This window comes from Martes martes (genome assembly GCF_963455335.1).
Source record: "Martes martes genome assembly, chromosome: 16".
Lineage (NCBI taxonomy): Eukaryota > Metazoa > Chordata > Mammalia > Carnivora > Mustelidae > Martes > Martes martes.
In genome coordinates, this window is record NC_137904.1 from 15,229,874 (window position 1) to 15,242,348 (window position 12,475).

At 44.8% G+C, this 12,475-nt stretch overlaps 1 protein-coding gene across 2 annotated transcripts in view; it reads right to left on the reverse strand.

Annotated features, from left to right (window-relative positions):
• The window catches only part of DNAH9 (dynein axonemal heavy chain 9), a gene marked incomplete at its 5' end in the record, with an annotated part of 326,297 nt that overhangs the window by 42,977 nt on the left and 270,845 nt on the right, over positions 1 to 12,475 (reverse strand). For both annotated transcript variants that reach the window (XM_080827022.1, XM_080827021.1), the window contains one exon: positions 10,697 to 10,845. In XM_080827022.1, the coding sequence (XP_080683148.1) occupies positions 10,697 to 10,845 (149 nt within the window). The remainder of the gene's footprint in view (positions 1 to 10,696; positions 10,846 to 12,475) is intronic.

Genomic DNA, 12,475 nt, shown 5'->3' on the forward strand with positions numbered 1-12,475 from the left:
TTGAGGTGTGGTGATGAGGCTGATGGGGAGAAGTTGAGAAGGGGAAGCATTGATGGGATTTGCAAGGACCGAATGTGCCAGCCCCATGATGTGCTGGGGCAAACTTGCAGGGTCCTTCCATTGGCAACTCTGAGGCTCTCGGGGCTCCCTGCACCGTCACCAGCAAGCCCCTCTTGCCAGCCATGTTCTCGTGGCTTTTCATCTTCATGCTGTTCTGCACTATGGCTTCCATGCCTCCCCACTCCCACTACCTTTAACTCTTCTTTCCTTTTCTGATCTTCCTTCCCACTCTCCACGTGGCAGTGTCACCCAGATCGTGTCCATCGTAAACCTCCTTCCACACCTCCCCAGCATGCTTCTTTGTCTGTCTCTGAGGATGTGGCATCTTCTGTGGCCCTCTCCCGAGCTCCGTGTAGCCACAGAGCTGGGAGGAAGGGGAATGTTTTTCTAGGTTCCTCTTCACTTGCAGGTTATTTCTTCCCATCCTTGTATAAAAACCCCCTTTCTTTTTAAGCATGTGTCATTTGGCTATATTCTCTGCTAACTTCTGTGTTCTCTGCCTTCCACCAACGTCCCAGTGAGATTCATTTCCACTGGGGGCTCAGTTCAAAATCTTCCATATGTCCCGTTTCATCATTATCCCGGCAAAACTCAAGGTCACAATGGATGACTCAGCCAACCTCCAGCCTCCTGCATTGACATCTGCAAAGAACTGAACTCCATCCGCTTCCGTTACTCACTCCCCATGGCTGTGCCCAGGACGTTACTATTGTCAAGAACCATGTCAGACAAATTCTTCATTCATGTCTACTACTGTTGCTTTCTCCTCTCTAGTCGGTTCCCTCATCCCTCCCCACCTGTCACTCTGCTTCAGTGAAATGCCCAGTCCATTGGCTCTTCTATTTTTTCTAACCTTCACCTTGACTTCCCTCTCATTTTAATACGGATTCAATAATCCTTTAGAACGAAGATCTTACAAAACCTTCAACTCCGGTGCCCCTTCGGCTTCCGTGCCACCCTTTTGCTAAATCCACCCAAACCTGGATGAATTAACAAGACAGGAAGGGAAACATTTGGTGAGTTGGAGCCACCCCAAGTTCATGATTCTCATCCTCAATGCTGTTTGGCAATCTTTCTGTGTGCCCAGAAGTTGGCTGTGTCACCGTTTCCCCTTTCCTTTAAAAATTCCCGGAAGGCCCGACCCTGTTGTCTCCCAGCAGTTTGCTTCACTCTCTGCTTCCCTGGGGAAACATATGCCACGTGGCAGGAACTCCTTCAATTTTCTGCCATTTTATCTGCATCCCTGCTCAGTGGAAGAAGTGTCCTCCCTGTTCCTTTCCCTCTTCTGCTCCCTGAATCCCATCTCTCCTTGTATCATCAACCTTTATCTCCCTATTCACTTTCCCACTCCCTGGCACATGAACAAATGAGTCTCTCTCAACACAAAAACCAATATTCCCCCAATCCTGAAGCTCTTCACCAAGACTGCACTTGCTCCCACCTCACTGAGGTCCAATGGACTATTAAAGAAAAGAGAAGAGAGCCAGGAACCATGGGAAAGAGGCTGCATGCAAAGTGTGGATAATCTGGCTACAGAAACACTAAATTGAATACTTTCTTTGAACACACTGGGTAGCAGGTTTGCAAAAAAATTGAAGTGAGCGCAGAGTTCTGATCAGCACCTTGGAGAGAGCAAACAAGGAAACAGCGGAAGGCAAAGGTGGTAGATACGGCTTCTTCCTGATTACAATGTGGAAATAACAGGATTATTTGTTAAAGCCAGATAACTGAACAAAGGAGGAGAGAGACGGAGTAAGACGATGAGAGAGTCGAGTGAAAGAGAAGATGCCTGTGAGTTAGGGTGGAAAGGGGAGTTGTGGGTTGGGAGGGCCAAGGATAAAGCCATGCTTCAAGGACAGAGAGGAAGCAGCCGGCTGAGCTCCCTCCAAGAACAGGGGAATTACCATCTTCGTTAGAATGCCGTACAACGCTACTGTACTCTGAACATTTCAAAGTCTTTTCATGTCCGAGATTTCATTTCTATCCTACCGTAGCCCTAGGAGGCAGGTATTATGGGTGATTGGGAAAAATGGGTGATTGCTTTTTAAAGAAGCAAAGGCGAGAATGTATGGAAATAAGGAAGTGTGGCTCATTCAGGAAGGAGGTGATGAAGAGAAAGGCAAAGAGGGTTACATTAAAGCACTTCAAGGGATTAATCAGAGAAGGCAAGAAGGGAAGCCGTGGGGGTGGATGGTGCTAGGTTTTGTGTTAGAACAGAAGCCGTGGAAAGTGGATGGAATTTTGTCCTCCTCCCCGCCCCTCCCTCCTCCTCCTCCAAAGTTGTTGAGGAAGGAAAATCCTGGAGGAGACTAAGAGGCACAAAGCTGCCAGAAAAGCATAGATTCCTGATCAAGGGTCAGTGGATGAGATGTAGGGACTCGAGAACTCCTAAAATCTTACACGGGACTTTGTGGGTTCAGGGCATTTGGGTTGGGGGTAGGGGGTGATGGAGGCATGAGGATGAGGCAACAAAGCTTTCACTTGACTCTCAGGTAGGTAGGTAGGTTCATTCATTCATTCATTCATTCATTTGTAGGCTCCACGCCTAGCGTGGAGCCCACTGTGGGACTTGAACTCACGGCCCCAAGATCAAGACCTGAGCTGATATCAAGAGTCAAATGCTTAAGCAACTAAGCCATCCGGGTGCCCTGACTCTCAAGTTTTAAAACCCTCCCCAATATTAAAACCTGCCATGTTGAAACAAAGGGACAGAGAAACGAAGGCGTTCAGAGCATAAACCACAAACTCAAAAATGGGAAAGGATGCCAAGCTTTGTAAGTGTCTATGTGGAGTGAAACAGTGAACTGTCTGATACACAGACTCTCCCCAAACACAGAGACAGTAAGCTTACTTAGTACGCTGGGGCTAGGGAGAGAGAGGGAGGGAAGTGTGAGTCAGTCGTGTAGGTTCCAAACTGGAGAAGAGGAGCCCATCAGGCAATCTGATTTGATTCAAGATGCAGAAAGCATGGGGGCACCTGGGTGGCTCAGCGGGTTAAGCCTCTGCCTTCGGCCCAGGTCATGATCTCAGGGTCCTGGGATCGAGCCCCGCATCGGGCTCTCTGCTTGGCAGGAAGCCTGCTTCCTCCTCTCTCTCTGTCTGCCTCTCTGCCTACTTGTGATCTCTCTCTCTGTGTCAAATAAATAAATAAATAATCTTAAAAAAAAAAGACTTTAAAAAAAAAAAAAAAAGATGCAGAAAGCATGGCTGCCACCAGAGTCTATGTTCTAAGTGGGTGAATTAGAAAATAAATGAAGCCATCAAGAAGGCACCGGGGAAGGGAGAGAGAGAAGGAGGCACAGGTGCTTAAGTAATCTGTGGCTGATGAACAGCAATATTGCCTCCAGTAAGGAAACACGACTTGAGATTAGGCCAAGGGCAGGGCTGAGATAATGTATTCAGACACAAATAACCAATATGGATCAGGGAGAGGTCCGCATCCCCACAACGACAGAAAGCCTTGAAGTGCGGGATGAAAGAGATGGAGGTCAATTGGCAAAGGACAGAAGGAAATTGCTCATAAACAGGGCATCCGCGAGCTTCCAAAAAGGAAAATACTGGATCAAAATGAGGCAGCTAGACTTTGCCAATATGAAAGGACTAAACCTCCAGAAGACAGAATGCAGAACTCGATAAAAAGGTGAAAATTGGGAACAACTCGGCGACAACAACAGTTCTTATGACACTCACTCATCTGTTAATTCACAAATAATTACTGAGTGCTTTTTCTCCGCTAGTTACACTTTTAGGTACTGATAAGGAAGAGGACATGGTCCTTGACTTGAGGATCTTAATGACAAGCAGGTAGGCAAACCTCAGTTAAAATGATAAAAGAAGTATTTATTGATTTATTTTCTAAGATTTTATTTATTTATTTGAGAGAGAGAGCGAGCAAGCATTAGAGGGAGAGGGAGAAGCAGGCTCCCTGCTGAGCAGGGAGCTCCATGACGGGCTCGATCCCAGCACTCTGGGATCATGACCTGAGCCGGGTGAGCTACCCAAGTTCCCTTAAAAGAAATATTTAGTTAGAAGTGTACTGAATGCTCTGAAGCAAATACATGCATAACAGGGAATCACTGGTCTTGCAGGGAGGTTGGAAGTGGCTGGTACCTATAGGGTGAGTGGGTACCGCAGTCTTGAATGGCTGGGCAGAAATATTTCGGATAAAAGAAATCTCTTGTGCAAATGCCCAGGTCAGGAAGGCTCATAGTGTGGCTGAGGATCTAAAAGGACTGTGTGGCTGGAGTAGAGTGAGGTTGGGGGAAGGAAAGAGCCAAGGGTTGGCAGAAAGGCCATGCTGTGCAGGGCCACATAGATCATGCCAGGGGTACCAGACTTTCCCTAAGAACAAAGGGAAGCCACTGGAGTGTTTTAAGGAGGAGAGTAATACAGTCAGATCTGAGGTTTAGCAAGATGTCTTTGGCTGCCGAGTGGCCAAAGACTGCAGGCAGCAGGAGAAGACTGAGGATGACTTCGGAGGCCCCTGGGTCAGTCCAAGTGAGGTTACGGTGACTCACACCAGGAAGGCAACAATGATGCTAGAGACAAGGAGACCAGCCTGAAATGGATTTAGGAAGCAGAATCAATAAGACTGAGTGTGGTGGGTGGTGGAGGGAATCTCTAAGGCGAACGATTCCCAGGTTTTGGGGATGAGCAACTTGGTGAATGGTAGTGATATTTACCAAGAATAACAGAGCGAAATTTCCAGACATCAAGAAAGGTCTGACTTTTCCGCTTAAAATGGCATGCTGAGTGCTGAGCAGATGAATGGAAAAGACCCACACCCACCAAACACAGCTCCTAGTGCTCCAGAACACAAGCTAGGGAGACGATCCTCAAGTTTCCAGCACAGAAACAGGTAACTACCATGACGGGAAGAAGAGCGCCCTACTGGCATTTGACCTCAAGGGAACACGACTGACTTCTTGAAGACAACAGAGCAATGCGGATGCATTCTGGAAAAACCATTTCGCACCTAGCAAAACTACTGAAAGAGTATACGGGCAAAATTAAAGCCTTTTAGCCACTCAAGGATACAGAATTTTTACTTCCCATGATTCTCTTCTGATGGCACATGCTAGCAAAACTGGGGTCAAAATTGAAGGTAAAAGACACAGGATCCCCAAAATGATAGTATTTGACTAGAATATAGAGACAGTAAGTCCCAGGGTGGCTAACGTGCAAGTTATCTATTTTAGAACAGAACGTACGTGGGCTCTGGGTGGAACATTCTCAAGGAGGATAATGTGGATTCTAGACAACATATACGATTAATAAGAGGTATGAAGCCATGATAACGGCAGAGGGGGCATTTGTTTCTTCTCCCAAGAACAAGGAAAAGACACTCAGAAACTCCAGGAAGAACGTAAAGTTATCCAAGAAAATCATCATGTACATGAAGCAAACTGAAATTTGATATGACTTTGAAACTCTGTGCTGAGAACATTCTTCTCTGAGAGTCCCCTAGAGATGAGGACATTGGATCCACGAAGAAGGAAATGTAATCCCAGCATATTTACTTGGCTCTTTGGTGACTAATATGTGTAAATTAATTATGACATAAATGCTATTGGTTTTCAAATATTACAGTTAACTCATAGCCTAGGCACTAGGCATGAATAAAATTAATGATGTTAACAGAGTAGGATGAATATATAGTCATCCTTGTCTATGGAAAAAGCACAGCTGAATTAATTTGGAAAACTCAAGTCTCAGCTTACACAGAGGGAAGTCAAAAGAAATGATCTAGAAGTCATAAAATAAAACATTAAGTTTCACTAACATTGTTTAAAAGTTAACATGGCCAATAGAGGAAGTAAAATTTTTTTTAATAAAAGATTTTATTTATTTATAAGAGAGAGAGGGGGCCACAGAGAGAGCACAAGTAGGGGGAGCATAAGAGGGGGAGGGAGAAGCAGGGTCCCCGCTAGACAGGAAGCCCAATGTGGGGCTCGACCCCAGGTCCCTGGGATCATGACCTGAGCTGAAGACAGATGCTTAGAAGCACTGATCCACCCAAGCACCCCATAAGTAAACATTTTTTAAAAAAGATTTGTTTATTTATTTATTTGAGAGAGAGAGAGAGAAAGCAGAGTAGGGGGTAGGGGGAGAGGAAGAAGCAAGACTCCCCGCTGACCAGGGAGCCTGACACAGGGCTTGATCCCAGGATCCTGAGATCATGACCTGAGCTGACGTAAGATGTTTAACCAACTGAGCCACCCAGGCATGCCAAGGAAGTAAACATTTTAATATAGATACCAAAATTTGGGAGTTTGCCAACGAATTAGATAATTGAATAAAATGGCCAAGTTCCAGGGCGCCTGGGTGGCTCAGTGGGTTAAGCCTCTGCCTTGGGCTTGGGTCATGATCTCAGGGTCCTGGGATCAAGCCCTGCATCGGGCTCTCTGCTCAGCAGGGAGCCTGCTTCCCTCTCTCTCTCTCTGCCTGCCTCTCTGCCTACTTGTGATCTCTCTCTGTCAAATAAATAAATAAATAAAATCTTTTTTAAAAAGTCTTAAAAAATGGCCAAATTCCTAGAAATAAATACCAAAACTGACTCAGGGAGAAATAGAAAATCAGAATAGATTTATAACAAATGAGATTGAACTAGTAATTTAAAAACTTCCCACCAAGAGAAGCTCAGGTCCAGGTGGTTTCACCATGAATTCTATCATACATGAAGAATTAATATCAATCTTTCACAAAATCTTCCAAAAAGTAGAAGAGGAAGGAACACTTCCCAAATCATTCTCATGTATAGGTTACTGATTTTTCTCTCATACTGCAAACAAAGACATCACAAGGAAAGAAAACAACAGGTCATTATCTTTTATGAATATAGGTATAAAAATCCTCAAAGAAACATTAGCAAATTGAGTCTAGCAATATATAAAATGATTATACACCAGGATCAAGTGAGGTCTGAGGAATGCAAGGTTACTTTATCTTCTAAAAATCAATTAATGTAATATATCAATAAAGGACAAAATGATATCATCTCAATGGATATGGAAAAAGCATTTGACAAAATCCAACAACTTTTCATGATAAAGGAAAAAAACCTCATCAAACTAGAAGGAAACTTGCTCAATCTGATGAAGGGTATCTATAAAAAACCCGCAGCTAACGTCATATTTAATAGTGAAAACTGAATGGTTTTCCTCAAAGATCTAGAATAGGCCCAGGATGGCCCAGTTTGCCATTTCTACCTCATATTGTGTTATAAATTTTAGCCAGGTCAAGTAGGTGAGAAGAAGAAGTAAAAGGCCATCCAGTTTGGAAAGGAAGAAGTGAAACTATCTTTTCTTGGATCACCTAAACTTGTATCTGCAAAAAACCTAAGGAATTCAGAAAAATCATCGGAACTAATAAACATGTTCAGCCAGGTTGCAGGATAGGAGGCCAATATTCAAAAATGTACAAAAGTCACCAGCAGTGACCGTTCCAGGAATGAAATTAAGGAAATAATCCCGCCTTACAACAGAATCAAAAAGGACAAACTACTCGGGAATGAACTGAACTCAAGAAATGCAAGGGGGTTAATAGTACACTTCCTGGGACGAGCACTGAGTATCCTACAGAAACGCGGAATCGTTGTATTTTACACCTGAAACTAACGTAACACTTTCTGTCAATCATACCTCAATTAAAAAAAAGAAAAGCAACACTTTATAAACCCCAAACTATACAATAGTAATAATAGAAATTACAGAAGATCTTAATAAATGGGAAGACATTCTATAGTGCTGGATCAGAAGACTTAATAATTGTTAAATTAATACTTGCTTGATTGATCTACAGGGAATATTATCCAGCCGTAAAAAAGGAATGGTATATGCTATAGCTGCAACTTGGATGAATCTTGAAAATAATAGTCTACGTGAAACAAGCCATCAATGAAAGACCTCATAATGTATGATTTCACGTCTAGAAAATGTCCAGAACACGCAAATCCTTAGAGACAGAAAGTAAATCGGTGGTGGGCTAGGGAGGACATGGGATGAGATAGGGAGTACTCGCTAAGAGATGTAGGATTTTTCTGGTGCACGGAGAGACACAAATTTGTTAAAATTAGATTGTGGTGATGGTCGCATCGCCTTGTGAAAATATTAGCAAACTGAATCGTATACGCGAAGTGGGCGAATCATACCGCATATGAATGATGTCTCAGTAAAGCTGTTAAAAATGTGGTAGAAGTGGACAGTCTTGGTGGGCAATAGTGGGAGTGAAACTCTTATTTTTTTATATCAGGGAATGTAAATAGATATCTAGAATTGATCAATTTAAAACTAGTGACGGGGCGCCTGGGTGGCTCAGTGGGTTAAAGCCTCTGCCTTTGGCTCAGGTCATGATCCCAGGGTCCTGGGATCGAGCCCCACATCGGCCTCTCTGCTCGGCAGGGAGCCTGCTTCCCTCTCTCTCTCTCTCTATCTCTACCTGCCTCTCTGCCTACTTGTGGTCTCTCTCTGTCAAATGAATAAATAAAATCTTAAAAAAAAAAAAAAAAAAACCTAGTGATAAAAGGGGTGCCTTGGGTGGCTCAGTCCGTTAAGCAAGCTCCTTTGGGCTTCAGCTCAGGTCCTGATCTGAGGGTCATGAGATCGAGCCCCACATTGGCTCTGTGCTAGGCATGGAGTCTGCCTGAGATTCTCTCCCTCTTCCCCCTCCCACCCCCTCATGCTCTCTAAAATAAATAAATAAATATTAAAAACAACAACAACAACAACTGGGAATACAAGATTAGTAGGAAATAGAGCAGGAGCTACAAGGAGGACTAAATTCAGAAATTGGCAAAAACAAAAACAAAAACAAAACCCCACAAGAAACCCAAAAAACCCCCCAAAACAAAAAACAAGTGTCTGGAAAGGGGTGGTATGGGGAAGGCTGGCTGGAGCTGAGAACTGTTGTTTTTCATTTTGAATTCTTTATTATCCATACTTTAAAAATATGCAAGCATCGTGCGAATTTATTAGGAGACTATGAAAATATACATAAAATCAGCGAATAAAAAAGATAATTCTTGTTCCTCGCATAGATCTTACCCATTCTTTTTTTTTTTTTTTTTTTTTTAAAGAATGTGGAGTCTGACATGGGGCTCAATTCCCATGACCCTGAGACCAGGACCTGAGCTGAAACCAAGAGTCGCATGGCTTAACCGACTGAGCCACCCCAGCGTGTTTTTTTCTTTTTTTTTTTTAAGATTTTATTTATTTATTTGACAGAGAGACATCACCAGTAGGCAGAGAGGCAGGCAGAGAGAGATGGGGAAGCAGACTCCCTGCTGAGCAGAGAGCCCGATGTGGGACTCGATCCCAGGACCCTGAGATCATGACCTGAGTCGAAGGCAAAGGCTTAACCCATTGAGCCACCCAGGCGCCCCCAGCGCGCTAATCTTATCCATTCTTTAGGACCGAGTCAGCCTCATCTCAATGACCCCCAAGCACCAGGCATAGGCTGTGGAATCCTTTCATTGCATAATGAAGAGACTGCTCTTGGAGCTATATGGCCTGGGCTCTGACATGTCAGGTCTTTATTTAACTTCATGAAATGTCGTTTTGCCAGGGTTATAGTTTTGTCATTCACTTGCTCATTCCTTCATTAATGTATCTATTTCTTGAGTACCCATCACAGTTTTAGAAACTAGGGATATCCTGGTGACAAGGACACCCAACCCCAAGGAGCTCTCACTCTCTTAGGAAGACACAGTGGTCATTAGACAATTATAAGGTGATGGACATAAAGAAGGGTGCTCCAGGAGCACATGGGAGGGGATCCTAGAATCTTGGAAGTCAGTAGGGCTTCCTGGAGATGGTGACTTGAAATAGGGATCTGAAGGATGAATAGAAGCTGGTCTGGTAGGGGGATTCAGGGGGGGACACAGCAGGCATGGGATAATGGGTGCCATGTAGAATGCAAAAGAGGGGATTAGGGGAATGTAGGCAGAATGGTAGATCCCCAAAGATGTCCATGTCCTAATCCTCAGGACCTATGAATGTAGGACTTTACAGGGCAAAGGGGACTCTGTAGTGTGAGTAAATATAGGGCCTCAAGATGGGGAGCTTATCCTGGATTATTTAAATGGGCCCAGTATAATCACAGGAGTCTTTCTAAGGAAAAGAGGGAGGCAGTAAGACCCATTTATGATTTTGGATCTCCAGGACTGTACAAGAATACATTCATGTTATTTTAAGCCTCTAGATTTGCAGTAATTCATTACAGCAGCAACAGGCAACTACTATGGCTAAAGAAGGCTGGAGAAAGAGGGAGGGATGGGAGGATGAAGTTCCCTGTGAGGCACGTTAAGGAGTTTGGCCCTTATTCTCAGGGCAGTAGGAGCCTTGAAGAAAGATCGCTCCAGCCAAAGCAAGGGGGAGTAGGTGGGTGGGTGGGTGGGTGGTAGGACAAGGTCTCCGGATAAAATTGCCAGCATGGACTCTTCCATGCACTGCCCTGGATGGTCCCCCCTCCAGGGAAGATCCCCTAGTGTTGGCTCAGCCATGACCCTGACTTCTCTGTGTTAGTAAATCCTGAGTACTGTGTACTGAGCTTTGAGCCAGGAAAAGAGAGACCAACGGACACAAGGAGTGGAAGTTCGTGGGGCTGGGGCAGCCTCAGCTCCAAGAGCACGATTTCTCACCTTGATTCTCCACGTCCTTCAGAGGGTCCACCCCTGGAGACAGGATGAAAAACATCGGTGTGGCTGGCCCTGATTCCTCAAACGAGGTCGCGAAGTCGGGTGCTCTTCCCGCCACGTACTGGCTTCCCAGCTTCTCCTCAATAAAATCTCTGCCGGGAAAGAAGCACACGCATGTGTATCTGTCACAGACCTGTGATGCTGGAGACAGGGAGGCCTACAGACCTGGCAGGATGTACTCAGGTCATGGGCTTGGTGGTTAGCTACAGAGCTGCGGCCAACTTCCAGTTCCCTCGTTCTTAAGTCAACACTTAGAAGCTATGCGGCTCCTGCCTGTCTGCTGTCCTGGATCAGGGCTTGTTCTGAATCCCTATCTGTCCGCGCCACACCCAACTCCTCTGGGAAGCCTGGGTGTCTTGTCCCCGCACCACCATCTTCCGGAAGATGGCCAGGATCAATGCTTTCTAGAAGCTTGCAGGCCCAGCTGCATCCTCTGTCTTCTACATCCTGCGGTCCTCCTTCCCTGCTCAAGATTTAAGCCTCTCCACCTTCCTATGCTCTCCTGCTTCTATCACCATCTGTTTCATCTTATTCCACTAGCCAATGCTCCTTTCTAGACTGTCCCATGTTACGCCAAACCAGCCTTGCAGTTGTAACCACTTACTGGTCATCGGGCCCAACTCTTGGCCTTAACGTTTCCCCAAGGACACTTCTCTCTCTGTGGTCTCTTCCATTGGGCTCATTCTCCTGCCTCTGACCTACCTCAGGACTGAGAGGTGGGATCACAGTCTTCCTCACTGATGACTGCTGTTTTTAAACCATGGTTTTCCATACTTGGGGGGTCCGTGGACACCCCATTCCCCTGGCCGCATTCCCACCACCCCTGCACGTTGATGTCACCTACTGTTCCTCTCATCACTCTAGTCCTTCCCTGAACCCTTGACTCATGGACTGTCTCTTCACCAGCCTGAGTGACGTCAACATCCATGTAGACAATCCTCCAGATTCTTAATCTTCATTTCTTCCCCCATTCAGCCACCTGATTTCATGGCCACAACTCATCCTTGTCATCACTTGAGGGCTTTTTCACATCTGAAACCTTAACTGAGAACATCACACCCTCAGACTAAAACCTTCTACCAGCAATTCAGCAACGGACCCTTATTCCACCTCTGAATTGCCTGCTCTGGTGCCAAGACCGATGTAGGATTTTCAGTATTTTGTCCTCCCTGTTTTCTTAAAAAAAAAAAAAAAAAATATTTCCCTTACTTGGGGCATCTGGGTGGCTCAGCTGGTTAAGCATCTGAATCTTGATTTCCGCAAAGGTCATGACGTCAGCATCAGGCTTCATGCTGACTGTGGAACCTGCTTAAGATTCTCTCTCTCATTCCCTCTGTCCCTTCCCCCCTCTCCTGTGCATGCTCTTTCTCTGTCAAAAAAATCAAAATCAATCAATCAAATCAAATCATCCCCCTACTCTCTTCACTTCCTTCCTATCCAGTGTAGATGCCATGGCCTATAACCTTAAACAAACAAACAAACAAACAAACAAACAAACAAACCAAAAACTTCTTGAGGTACAATTCACATAAAAACCTATCTATTTTAAGTACGCCATTCACTAATTTTTGATATATTTACTGAATTATACAGCCTTTACCATAATCCAGTTTTACAACACATTCGTCATGCCAAATAAGATTACTCCTGCCTACTTGAAGAACTCCTGTTCCCACCATCCAGCCCCAGGTAGCTGCTAATCTGCTTTCGGTCCCTATAGAC